The sequence below is a fragment of the Salvelinus namaycush genome, unplaced genomic scaffold (assembly GCF_016432855.1).
Source record: "Salvelinus namaycush isolate Seneca unplaced genomic scaffold, SaNama_1.0 Scaffold430, whole genome shotgun sequence".
NCBI classification, from domain to species: domain Eukaryota; kingdom Metazoa; phylum Chordata; class Actinopteri; order Salmoniformes; family Salmonidae; genus Salvelinus; species Salvelinus namaycush.
Genome location: NW_024061121.1, coordinates 177,482 through 190,986, shown reverse-complemented (window position 1 = coordinate 190,986; position 13,505 = coordinate 177,482). Strand labels below are relative to the sequence as shown.

At 45.2% G+C, this 13,505-nt stretch overlaps 2 protein-coding genes across 2 annotated transcripts; both read right to left on the bottom strand.

Annotated features, from left to right (window-relative positions):
- Positions 1-1,329: 1,329 nt before the first annotated feature.
- Positions 1,330-4,022, bottom strand: LOC120041287 (cystatin-like). The gene is made up of 3 exons (XM_038986220.1): positions 3,813-4,022; positions 1,880-1,978; positions 1,330-1,410 (listed from the first exon to the last, which is right to left on the bottom strand). The coding sequence occupies exons 1-3, from the start codon at positions 4,020-4,022 to the stop codon at positions 1,330-1,332; spliced, it is 390 nt and encodes a 129-aa protein (XP_038842148.1).
- Positions 4,023-8,454: 4,432 nt separating this feature from the next.
- LOC120041286 (epoxide hydrolase 1-like) lies at positions 8,455-13,131 on the bottom strand. The gene is made up of 4 exons (XM_038986219.1): positions 12,794-13,131; positions 11,361-11,411; positions 10,380-10,493; positions 8,455-9,624 (listed from the first exon to the last, which is right to left on the bottom strand). The coding sequence occupies exons 1-4, from the start codon at positions 13,030-13,032 to the stop codon at positions 9,423-9,425; spliced, it is 606 nt and encodes a 201-aa protein (XP_038842147.1). The 5' UTR covers positions 13,033-13,131; the 3' UTR covers positions 8,455-9,422.
- Positions 13,132-13,505: the final 374 nt, after the last annotated feature.

Genomic DNA, 13,505 nt, shown 5'->3' with positions numbered 1-13,505 from the left:
CACTAGTGGGGGTATTAGCTGTAGGCCCACTAGTGGGGGTATTAGCTGTAGGCCCACTAGTGGGGGTATTAGCTGTAGGCCCACTAGTGGGGGTATTAGCTGTAGGCCCACTAGTGGGGGTATTAGCTGTAGGCCCACTAGTGGGGGTTTTAGCTGTAGGCCCAGTAGTGGGGGTTTTAGCTGTAGGCCCAGTAGTGGGGGTTTTAGCTGTAGGCCCAGTAGTGGGGGTTTTAGCTGTAGGCCCGCTAGTGGTTATAACTTTCAGAAGCTTATTTACATTTAAAAGTTTTGTTGTCCTACTTTTCTTGAATGCCAGGCTGAAAATATCAAAAATAGCCTAATTTGAATGATATGAGTCTGCAGTCTTGTATGAAGCCAAGACACTAACACCACCATTGTGTATAACCAATTTAAGATCGATTTCAGTTATTTGCCAAGCAGAAGGCATCACTGACAGTTAAGCAGTTATTCAGCACTGCAGTAGACTGATTTATCACAAGCCAATTACCTCCACTAAATGGTACCCCCTGTATATATAGCCTTGCTATTGTTATTTTACTGTTGCTTTTTATGTTTTTAAACCGCATTGTTGGTTAGGGGCTAGTAAGCATTGCACTGTAAGGTTTACACATGTTTTTGGAGCATAAGACAAATTTGATGTCAAGTCACTGCTATAGCCTGCATACAAACACATCGTAAGAGTAATACTAAGTGATAATGCCCAAGGGGGTTGTGGTATATTGGCCATAACAAATCTGAGGTGCCTTACTGCTATTAATAACTAGCTACCAACGTAATTAGACCAGTAAAAATAAGTTATAGCCTGATACACCACGGCTGTCAGCCAATCAGCATTCAGGGCACCAACCACCCAGTTTATAATACTGCATAAATAGCCAACACCTTTTCAGTAGTCCCTTCTCTGACCTATTTAGAGGTTGTGATAGACAACCTCCATGTTGAATGCATGAGCCTTTTTAACATTGGTCTGTCCTGTGAATCATTGGGCGGGTGACTGAACGTTATATTTATCAACATTGAACTATTTTCTCAAAACATAATGGGTCTAAGATTTGTTCATCTGGCAACAAATTGAAACCACATGTAAATGTAACGAAACGTTTTATTTAGTTCCACTGTTGCATAGCGCTGACAAACATTCATCAACACAGCAGTTCTTATTTTAAGTGCTATATTGGTGTGGGAATGCAATAAGTAGGAAAATGAGTTGGATTCTCTGAATACATCATAGATGAGGTAGATCTGCTTAGGTAAGACTAACACCACTGGTAATAAATATTAACTGGGTAGACTAGACAATTGAAGTCTTTACTCCTCACAGGCTTGCTTGATCAACTGGAGCGCTCCCAGCCAGGGGCGGCTCCACACCTCAAAGATGCACTGGTAGGTCTGAGGAAACAGGAAGCAACACGAGTTTGTATGGTCACACCCCTTCAGCAGCATAACACCTGACAAAAGGTTTGTTGGACATTGCATCTGACTGCCTGACCTACAAATCACCTTGCATCATAAACAATTTTATTATTTGTAGAGTAGTCAGGCAAAATGTACCCACAATGAATCATGGTTTTGATGCTCTTAAACACTGCCAACAGACATTCGTCTATGGAAATGTCACCTGAAACTTCCCTTTGCAAACAACTCAATACTGAACCAATAGTGAAATGGGTAACATGTTACAAGTAGGATTTACTAACAGTTAATAAGTAGTTTATTGGTTACCAATGTGTTCACTGTTGGTAACAGGTTATAAACTAAAAATGGACCATTCTTAAGCTGTACATGTAGGAAGCACTGAGCTGAAGTGCCAGTGTTAACACAAACAGATCTGGGACCAGGCTAGCCTTGTGGTCCTTACCACAGCTGGGGCCACAGCGCAGTCCTTCTCCACACCTCCCTTCCTGCACAGGGTCCTGGCCATCAGCACTGTGAAGATGTACTTCATCCCAGCTACCACCTGTAAGCAGAGGATGGTCAGCACGTCAGACCAGACATAGAATCACCCATCTTGAATGAGGAACCTGTTCTAGTTATTTATGAATACAGAAGAAAGCTCAATGACTGAGTCGCATCTCCTGCAACTGAGCCGATAGCACAAACGACCAGCCGGATTGGGTAGCAACCTTATGTTTGTGACGTTACTACATCTCGTGGAAGTACGAAATAGTATGACAACTTACCAAAATAAAGTTGGTGTGTCAATCAAATGTCATTCAATAATTGACTGCTGGTAACCCGTATAAAAAGTGACAATGCCCTCGAAGCCAGTGTTGAGGATATATTGGCATGGTTGCCGGCCCTCGACGAACCCCTGTGCCAATATATCCTCCAAACACCGGCTTCCCAGGGATTAGCACTTAATGCATACGGTAGAAATAACCTTCAAGCCAAGCTAAGGCCTATTCAACAACACAATTGTATAAAGTAGATGTTGTGTATACCTAAATTAACTCGACGTCCAGAGCGCCGTCTGGGCGTTCATAAATGCAGTGTCGTCAGATTGTCCATGTAATTCAGAGGGTGTTGCTGTGAGCAGGCTTGATCCAAGCATTCAGACATTACAATAGCAGTCAAGCACCCATGTTAACGTCTAGACCACACCGACAACATCTAGATGTGCGCAACAAGTTACATTCACTTTCTACCGTTTGTAGAGCAATAAACGCATACGTTCAATAAATACAAATATGCACCACACAAGACATGCAGCGTTCCATTGGAAATGACCACCAAAATGCAATTAGATTGTTATGGGTGTATAATGGCACAGTGATGCCATCTGTTGGTAAATGTTAATTACTGCAAGTCCAGTGTTTTTTACCGGTGTGCTTGAGATAACCGGAGGTATTGCAATGTACTGAACAAGACTGGTTACTCGCATCAATGCCTCGGTCTCGTCATTTAACATTCAAACAATTGTCGGTGCGATTGAACTGTAGTTGGTCAGCTTGCTAGCTACTTCCGGAGACAAATTAGTGTACACCTCACTGACCATTTTACTCGCCCTAGCAGCAGTGGAACAAGTACCCAAATCACACTTGAGCTAGAGTGAAGAAAATCATTTAACATTTACATTTAAGTCATTTAGCAGACGCTCTTATCCAGAGCGACTTACAAGTACATACATTACTACTTTTTTTTTGTTGTTTTTTTTGTACTGAAATGACTCGTTAGTTACCCAGTAAAAATACTACTTGAGTTAGTATAAAATCATTTCACGTTCCTTAAATTAAGCAAACCAGAGATCACGTCTATTGTTTGTCATTAATGGATAGGCAGAGGCACACGCCAACAATTAATTAACTAAGCATTAGTGTTTAATGAGTATGCCAGAGTAGAGTAGTAGGGATGATCTCTTGATAAGGGAACTTGACCATTTCTGTCCTGCTAAGCATTTGAAATGTAACGAGCACTTTTGGGTGTCAGGGAAAATGTATGGAGTAAAAGTCATCAAATAGTAAAGTAAAAACACCCAAAAACGACTAAAGTAGTCCTTTAAATGTTAACGCCACTGCCTAGCAGAGTTGGTCAGGCTGTCCTCATGTTTAGAGCGTTGATGACTGTTGCTGGAAACAAACTGGGTTTTTTTGGCCGACGTTTACCGACACCGGTCCTATTCGACAGGTGTCGTACATTAACTAAAACATTGACCATTCTGCCGCATTCAGAGTAGATGGAGTGCGTTAATAAATTCATTAAGATATTTCAACCGTGGAAACTATGCTATACAAATGAACGACCAACATTGTGTCTTCGTTCAACTGGTAAAAAGACTTACAAAAAGGACTGACCTGTTTCTGAGCTTTGACAACCTTGGCCACCTGCCAAACATACGGGTCGTTTGTTCCCTTGTTGTATTCGGCCACCGCGAACTTCAGCGCGTCTCTGGTAGCGGGGTCGTTCATATCTGCGTCCACGAGGCCCCCCGGTATCCCATCGGCGCTCGTCACGATGAAAGCCACCGCGAGCAAAGGAACGACGATCTTCCAATTCATGAGCATTTTCCCGTCTGATATCGGTCTTTATTGCAACTCCGATCGTATCAAGTAACGTTACACCACAACAAATCCTCGCCTCCGACGACTTTTATATGAACGTGTTGAGATCACTTCTGATTGTTGAGGGGTGGGGCTTGATTCTGATTCCACTAATCACTTCAATTAAAAACCTAACGCCTCCATCACACCGAGAGTGAGCATTTGCGCTACATGGGACGTAGCATCGTCTACTGTGCAACAAAAGTTAACCATTCACCTTCTGCTACCATTTCTGTCAAATCAGTTTAGAGTGGCATACCCCGTTTTATTTGCTTGGTTGTAGGCTACAGCTATATAACTCATAATGGAAATATATTACGAAATGAGAGCCTGCACAGCAATGGATTTCTTAAAAAACGAATTCTCTGTTTTTATATAAGTGACGCTAAACTAAATAGGACTAGGCTTTATTGGCTATTATTGGCTTTAGGGAAGATTGGTTATTTATACATTCTAGCATTAAGCCTACTGTTAGACCACAGTTACAAGTTACCAGTGTCTTTGACATTAGACAGTGGTTACATGGGGCTAGGCTAAATTCGTGATTTGACTTCTGTGCTTGTTATATGTCAATGGCCTCAAGTTATTGATGACACAAACCTGAGAAATGAAATTAGAATGAATAATTGTATTTTCTTATCATCACTGCGGACATATGTCAATAGTTTAGTGAAATGGTGCTTTCAATACAACTGAGAACTCGGGAACAAAACGAAGTCAAAACATGTCAGTGATCTTCAAGTCGGAACTTCTGAGCTCTAGAAAGATGCGTGAGGTCCCGACTTCGAATTCCGAGTTGGATCACCGTTCAAAAAGATTTTTCCCAATCGGAACTCGTTTGTCCCGAGTTCCCAGTTATCTAGAAAGCACTGAAGTCGGAGATTTACGAGTTCACAGTTGATTTGAACGCGACAAACGTCCAGACTTCAATCACTGACGCACAGACAGGAGCGCACTTTGGAACTGCAGGACTCTTGAGTAACCATGCAGACTATTGAAGTTCTGAAGTGAGTAGTTCTTTATGTGGATAAATAGGGCGTATTTAATCAAACCATTGCATAAGAGTATATACATAGCCTATAGATGTGGGTAAGACTAAAGAGGTCAAGGGAACGCAGACAGTCGGGAGAGAAGGACCGCGGTTTGGCGGCGCACGTTCAACAAACAAAGTGGATATTCGTCAAATCATGATCACAGTTGTCTGGAACAGCTGGTGCTGTCCTGCCCCCCCCCCCCCCCCCCAATGGGGGGCAAAGTATCCGGCCGGCCGGGCACTTCATCCCTATAATAGTCCTACTCTTAGCAGTGTTGTCTATGAGTTGCTGTTTGATCCCAGGCCTCTCTCTCATTCTCTCCCCCCAGAATGAGGAGGTGATGGGTTGGAGGCCCGGTCAGTCCGCACAGGAGGCCTGGACTGGAGGTGGTGCCAGCGTACCTTCCAAGACCTTGAGGAGGTTCTCTAACAACTGGAGGTGCTCTTCTCCCTGGGTCCCCGCGTGTTCCGCCTCCTCCGTGAATCCTTCCTCCCCAAGGAGCTGTACGAGGTCAACATGGAGGTGACACTAGCCGACGGTGACCAGAGCCTCCATCTCCTCCTGCCTTATGTAGCTCTTCCGCACGCTCTTCATGGCCGACCTGTTGTCTGACGCTAAACCTGTCCGGCACAGGGCCATGATTCTGGCCCATAGGGACTGTGGCGTTGGGTGGTTCCGGCCCAAACTGGATTTTAAGGTCCCCACGCGGGTGAAGAGACAAGTTACTGCTCTGTCTTGTGTCTCTGGGTCTGGGCCCTCTCTGGGAGGAGGGCAGACTGACTGGCAGGATTATGTCTGGTTTCAGGACCCACATGGCAATCAAAGGCAAGTGACAATGAAAGGATTCCCAACCACAGCCATAGTATGAGATGACAGGAGGCCATGATCACAAAACGTTTCTCAGAGTAGGAGTGCTGATCTAGGAGAAAGCTGGGATGATGAACTGAAAGTCATTGACAGCCACCATACTGATCAAATCGTGCCAATTTGCTTGTAAATATCCTTTGCTATTTATTTTTAAATGTGATCTGTTTTATGACTGCTGCCATATGAATTGCCTCTGAGGACATTAAAGTTGTCTGAATCACTTATCGGAGGCATTTTGCTTATCGTTCATTAGGATAAGTAGCCTATACTAGAGAGATGTGAAGTTTGAATTCAGTTTCCTAATATGGGGGTTTGTTAATGACTACAACCATCAAACTAATAGTTTAAAAATGATCATTTTAAACTGTGGTGTACATTCATCTTATCAATGTATTATTCATTTTATCCAGGATTTTTGTCCATATGGCCCAGCGCTGATCTAGGATCAGGTTCCCCTGTCTATATAAACCTGCTGATCTAAAAGGCCAAACTGGAGTGCTGATCTGAAGTCAGTTTGACCTTTTACGTCACAAAGACTAACATTATATGGACAGAGGGTACCTGATTCTAGATCAGCACTGACGATTTGTGACTACAGACAGAGGTGTTGACCGAGCGGATTGACATGTATACACCATACCCCTCTCTCTCTGTCAGGGACGACTCTCTCTGTAACCCTGAGCCCAGTCCAGGGACGACTCTCTCTCTGTAACCCTGAGCCCAGTCCAGGGACGACTCTCTCTCTGTAACCCTGAGCCCAGTCCAGGGACGACTCTCTCTCTGTAACCCCGAGCCCAGTCCAGGGACGACTCTCTCTCTGTAACCCCGAGCCCAGTCCAGGGACGACTCTCTCTCTGTAACCCCGAGCCCAGTCCAGGGACGACTCTCTCTCTGTAACCCCGAGCCCAGTCCAGGGTCAACTCTCTCTCTGTAACCCCGAGCCCAGTCCAGGGACGACTCTCTCTCTGTAACCCCGAGCCCAGTCCAGGGACGACTCTCTCTCTGTAACCCCGAGCCCAGTCCAGGGACGACTCTCTCTCTGTAACCCCGAGCCCAGTCCAGGGACGACTCTCTCTCTGTAACCCTGAGCCCAGTCCAGGGACGACTCTCTCTCTCTGTAACCCTGAGCCCAGTCCAGGGACGACTCTCTCTCTGTAACCCCGAGCCCAGTCCAGGGACGACTCTCTCTCTGTAACCCCGAGCCCAGTCCAGGGACGACTCTCTCTCTGTAACCCCGAGCCCAGGGACGACTCTCTCTCTGTAACCCCGAGCCCAGTCCAGGGACGACTCTCTCTCTGTAACCCCGAGCCCAGTCCAGGGACGACTCTCTCTCTGTAACCCCGAGCCCAGTCCAGGGACGACTCTCTCTCTGTAACCCTGAGCCCAGTCCAGGGACGACTCTCTCTCTCTGTAACCCTGAGCCCAGTCCAGGGACGACTCTCTCTCTGTAACCCCGAGCCCAGTCCAGGGACGACTCTCTCTCTGTAACCCCGAGCCCAGTCCAGGGACGACTCTCTCTCTGTAACCCCGAGCCCAGTCCAGGGACGACTCTCTCTCTGTAACCCCGAGCCCAGTCCAGGGACGACTCTCTCTCTGTAACCCTGAGCCCAGTCCAGGGACGACTCTCTCTCTCTGTAACCCTGAGCCCAGTCCAGGGACGACTCTCTCTCTGTAACCCCGAGCCCAGTCCAGGGACGACTCTCTCTCTGTAACCCCGAGCCCAGTCCAGGGACGACTCTCTCTCTGTAACCCCGAGCCCAGGGACGACTCTCTCTCTGTAACCCCGAGCCCAGTCCAGGGACGACTCTCTCTCTGTAACCCCGAGCCCAGTCCAGGGACGACTCTCTCTCTGTAACCCCGAGCCCAGTCCAGGGACGACTCTCTCTCTGTAACCCTGAGCCCAGTCCAGGGACGACTCTCTCTCTCTGTAACCCTGAGCCCAGTCCAGGGACGACTCTCTCTCTGTAACCCCGAGCCCAGTCCAGGGACGACTCTCTCTCTGTAACCCCGAGCCCAGTCCAGGGACGACTCTCTCTCTGTAACCCCGAGCCCAGGGACGACTCTCTCTCTGTAACCCTGAGCCCCGTCCAGGGACGACTCTCTCTCTGTAACCCTGAGCCCAGTCCAGGTACTATGTTTCTATAGAGGTTCATATGAATGACTGGCATCACCTGTACAGAATGATTGTAATGAATATGTTGTCTGGTGTAGCTTGGGTATGTGCTGTACTGAAAGCAGTGTTGGTGTTGTGACTGTATATAGCCTACTAAGTTACTTTGTGCACTGTATACCTACTTGTCATTTGGTTGTTCCTGTATAATGTCTTGGTTTTCAATTGTTTAAAATGTTTTTCTGAAACAATCTTTTGGAAATATACAGTACTGTATGTAAATCTAAGCTGGATCACTAAATTATAAGGTTCATTTGAATTATACAGATTTTGCAGCATACATAGGTCGAAGTCTTGTGAGTTATTGACTTGGATGTTAATTTGTTTAATTTCTTTATTTGGATCCTCATAAGCTGATGCCTTAGTGACTGCTAGTCTTCCTGGGGTCCACAGAAAATTCATCATGGTTTCCTGGACATAGATTAGGCTAAATCTAGACCTATGCTAAAAACCATGCTCAATGGAACACATTGAAGTATATTTAGTAAGGAACTCCTCTCACCTGGTTGTCTAGGTCTTAATTGAAAGGAAAACCTACAGACACTTTGCCCTCTGTAGAATGAGTTTGACATCCCTGCCTTACAGGGTCGTCACAATAGACATGATTACAGCAGTAGTATACTATAGCAGTAGTATAATATGCTATAACAGTACAGCAGTAGTATATTATAGCAGTACAGCATTATTACAACAAGAACAGACATAGAAAGAAACATAAAATTCATCATGAATTCCGGGACATAGACTAGGCTTAATCTAGACCTAGGCTAAAAATCATGCTCAATGGAACACTACCATTGAAATATTATTAGTCCAGGACTAAACTTAAGCTGTGTCCTGATCACTCCTGGAAACCAGCCTCACAAATAATTAGTATTTCATTATTGAACCGAGAAGAACAGACTTGCACCACAACTGTGCCTCAATCTGTGATTGAGGCTGCTTTCACACAGTTGTGGTGCAATCTGGAAGACAATTGTAATCTGTATTGAAGTGCTGATCATTTCATTTTTTAATTACAGTATTGGTCCATTATGTTGACTGTATAGGCTTAATATTACACCAACACAATCACTGAGCATGATCATATTGCAGTGTTAACATCACTGATTGACAAAGTATTTACCTGATAATCATACAGTGCTTCTGACTTTATATCTTAGATTAACATTTAAATGTTTTAGTACAAAGCTACAATTCCAAGCTGTAGTGTTATCAAGTTCTGCAGTCCTGTTGGTTTTTCTTCCAGGCACTTGGCAGGAGTGGAGAGTCGACCTCTTGTATCCATCAACTCTACAACTTCTCCACCTTCTTCACAAACTGCAGCAGGTCGTCAGCCAGGAGCTGTGGCTCCTCGAAGGCGGCGAAGTGGCCTCCTCGGGGCATGTAAGAGTAGGAGTAGATGTTCCTGAACCTGTCTCTGGCCCACGACTGGGGCACGTGCATTAGCTCGTTGGGAAACGCGGCCAGGCCTGTAGGCACATACACCCCAGTCCTGAGGACACGAGAGACAGGTTAACAAACACAACGTTTACATTCCCTGTTAGAACAACCCATGTAAATAAATGACTGTCCCTGTAGGAACAGCCCGTGTCATATTAAACTGGACAGGCCCTGTAGGAACAGCCCGTGTCATATTAAACTGGACAGGCCCTGTAGGAACAGCCCGTGTCATATTAAACTGGACAGGCCCTGTAGGAACAGCCCGTGTCATATTCAAATGGACAGGCCCTGTAGGAACAGCCAGTGTCATATTAAACTGGACAGGCCCTGTAGGAACAGCCTGTGTCATATTAACTGGACAGGCCATGTAGGAACAGCCCGTGTCATATTAAATGGACAGGCCCTGTAGGAACAGCCCGTGTCATATTAACTGGACAGGCCATGTAGGAACAGCCCGTGTCATATTAAATGGACAGGCCCTGTAGGAACAGCCCGTGTCAAATTAAACTGGACAGGCCCTGTAGGAACAGCCCGTGTCATATTAAACTGGACAGGCCCTGTAGGAACAGCCCGTGTCATATTAAACTGGACAGGCCCTGTAGGAACAGCCCGTGTCATATTAAACTGGACAGGCCCTGTAGGAACAGCCGGTGTCATATTAAACTGGACAGGCCCTGTAGGAACAGCCCGTGTCATATTAAACTGGACAGGCCCTGTAGGAACAGCCGGTGTCATATTAAATGGACAGGCCCTGTAGGAACCGCCCGTGTCATACTGGACCATATGACACCACACATACAAACTCACTTATTATCCAGTCTGTTCTCAATGTTGGTCTTTAAGTTCTCCTTGTAGAACCTCATGGAGGACACGATGGAGCCGGTGGTATAGTAGATCATGATGTTGGTCAGGGTGAACTTCCTTAAAGACAGGAACCAGGCTCTCAATGAAACAATCAACAGCCCTGGGTTTTATTCATTCTCCAATACGAAACACTTTTTCAGTTGTAAATGTTTTGCTACGTTGTGCACTGATGAATACAACAAAGGTAGTCCCTCTTTCAGTTTGTGATTTTCCCATTTGGTGTCAAGTGAATAGGACTGTGAATGGGTGCTACCAAGGCAACATGTTCATGCAAATAGAATAGGATCATTGTTTTGCTGCGACAAATAAAGTTGTATTGAATGTTTCCCCTACAGTTTTGGCAGATATGACCATCATTTGATTAAGAGTAATTGATGGGACGGCAATATATTTATCCCCTAAAAAATATATGTACACTACCGTTTGGATCACTTAGAAATGTCCTTGTTTTGAAAGAAAAGCTATTTTTTCGTCCATTAAAAAATGTAATTGATCAGAAATACAGTGTAGACATTGTTAATTTTGTAAATGACTATTGTCGCTGGAAACGGCAGGTTTTTAATGGAATATCTACAGAGGCCCATTATCAACAACCATCAGTCCTGTGTTCCAATGGCAAGTTGTGTTATCCTTTTAAAATGATAAACTTGTATTAGCTAACACAGGAGTGATGGTTGTTGATAATGGGCCTCTGTATGCCTATGTAGATATTCCATAAAAAACCTGCCATTTCCAGCTAGTCATTTACCACATTAGCAATGTCTACAATGTATTTCTGATTAATTTGATGTTATTTTAATTGACAAAAAATTAGCTTTTCTCTAAAAAACAAAGACATTTCTAAGTGACCCCAAACTTTTGAACGGTAGTGTATATTTGTCAATTCACAACCCAAAGTAAACAGGGGTGAACTGTAGCTTGTACCTCTCCAGCCCCCCATCTTCCCTGTTGTTGAAGTCAGTCCAGGTGGAGAACCTGCAGGGGGAGACATTTCACAATATGATTAGAACGACTACTACAGCTAAGCCATCAGAGGTCTGTGTGTCCGTGCATTTATTTATTTTACCAGGGAGTCATACTGAAACCATGGTCTCTTTTACAGCCCTGAAATACATACAATACACAGAAAATATAAATACAAAACCCCAAAAGATAGAAAAACACGATTATAAAAAACAAAGACATTCATCAGTAATAAGGTCATCAATCAGCTTTCTGAATTGCCCTAGAGCAGCGGTGGGGCCACATCGCGATTTAGAAATTCAACGGAGAGCTGCATTTTTTGGCGGATTAATTATTTGTTCAAATCAATTTGCGGGGGCCTCCCTAGTGGCACAGCGGTCTAAGGCACTGCATCGCAGTGCTAGTGTAACCGATGTGAAATGGCTAGCTAGTTAGCGGTGGTGCGCGCTAATAGCGTTTCAATCGGTGACGTCACTCGCTCTGAGGCCTTGAAATAGTTGTTCCCCTTGCTCTGCAAGTGCCGCAACTTTTGTGGAGCGATGGGTAACGATGCTTCGAGGGTGACTTGTCTGTGTGCAGAGGGTCCCTGGTTCGAGGCGAGGGACGGAAGCTATACTGTTACACTAGAGGTGTTACTACAGACCCGGGTTCGATCCCGGAGCTGGCAGCAACCAGGAGACGCATGAGGCTGCGCACAATTGGCCCAACGTCATCCAGGTTAGGACAGGGTTTGGCTGGCCGGAATGTCCTCATCCTGTCGCACTCTAGCAACTACTGTGGCGGGTCGGGCGCATGCACGCTGACAAGGTCGCCAGGTGCACAGTGTTTCCTCTGACACGTTGGTGTGGCTGGCTTCCGGGTTAAGTGGGCATTGTGTCAAGACGCAGTACTGCATGGTTGGGTCGTGTTTCGGGAGGACGGCACGGTTCTCGACCTTCACCTCTCTCTCGAGTACGTACGGGAGTTGCAGCGATGGAACAAGACTGAATACCATGAAATTGTAGAGAAAAAAGTGGTACATTTTTGTTTTTATGTCTAGTGGGCCTGATTGAAGTGCCCGCCCCTTGTGATAGGACCACCTCTAACTCAGATCAGATCAGTTTCAAATAACATGTCTTCTCAAACTTTTTAGGATATTGGCTGTGGTCAGGGTGTGTTAGCTTAATAATCTTATTTTGCAATACAACTAATGACTTATATGCGTCAAATAATTGATCACCTGACGTATCATACATGTCATATGACCTGGTTGACGTACCTGACGTATTCGCGGTACATGTAACTAGCTACAAATACCAGCACGTGAACATCAGGCATAAGGGAATAGGAACACAGTTAGAAGAGACCCACCAAAATCACAGACACCGGCGTGTATCTAGTTTTCATCATCTTACCTGCTTACTACGACATCTTCGGATTTCATCTGACCTGAAGATATATCATTTGCATTGGAGCTGTTTGGTGTGTTTATATATTTGATTGTTGTTGTCTGTGTTTTTGGGGATCGTCGCCCAGAGGTTTCTGTAGCTGGTGGTTCTTCTGAGAAGTCGTTTTGTCCAGCTCGAGTCGTTACACATTGAATCCGGTACAGAATGTAACGTTGATCCCTTTTTCTTGCGAAGTTTTTAGGCATATTTTTGAACGGAGGTTGTGATAATTTGTGAATGTATTAGATGTTTCTAAACTCACTGCAAGCACTTCCCCGTTTATTTGTTCCGCCATCGCTGTTTTGAAAATCCCTCTGTGCGTTGCACCATGGGAAACGTCGGTGGGAAGACTGTTACCCAGATCAATTGGAGCCACCTAGCGGTGAGTCTGTTCAGACCGGGACAAGCACGGTGGCGGCAGCGCACTGTTACATTCAACTTGATATCAGTCTGTTCTGAGAAGTAAACTAACGGAAGAGGCCTGTCAAACGAGTAAATTACCCGCAGCCATGAAACTTAATCACAATGTTACCATTTTAAATATAACTGATTGTAGCTACTTATGTGGCTGACACGGTGTATGTTTGTTGTTGTATTTGATCAGTTAGCTGTCAGGTGCAGTTCTCAGGTGATTTGGACCAACGTGCGCCGTGCCATGGCGTCGGTGTGTGTGGCTGTC

Coding starts and splice junctions, on each gene's coding strand:
- LOC120041287 (XM_038986220.1), bottom strand. CDS start 4,022: ATGCTCATGAATTGGAAGATCGTCGTTCCTTTGCTCGCGGTGGCTTTC. Junction 1,979..3,812: donor TTGTCAAAGCTCAGAAACAG/GTCAGTCCTTTT, acceptor CTCTGCTTACAG/GTGGTAGCTGGGATGAAGTA. Junction 1,411..1,879: donor GCGCTGTGGCCCCAGCTGTG/GTAAGGACCACA, acceptor CTGTTTCCTCAG/ACCTACCAGTGCATCTTTGA.
- LOC120041286 (XM_038986219.1), bottom strand. CDS start 13,032: ATGCCTAAAAACTTCGCAAGAAAAAGGGATCAACGTTACATTCTGTAC. Junction 11,412..12,793: donor GAAGATGTCGTAGTAAGCAG/GTAAGATGATGA, acceptor CTCCCCCTGCAG/GTTCTCCACCTGGACTGACT. Junction 9,625..10,379: donor GAGAACAGACTGGATAATAA/GTGAGTTTGTAT, acceptor TCGTGTCCTCAG/GACTGGGGTGTATGTGCCTA.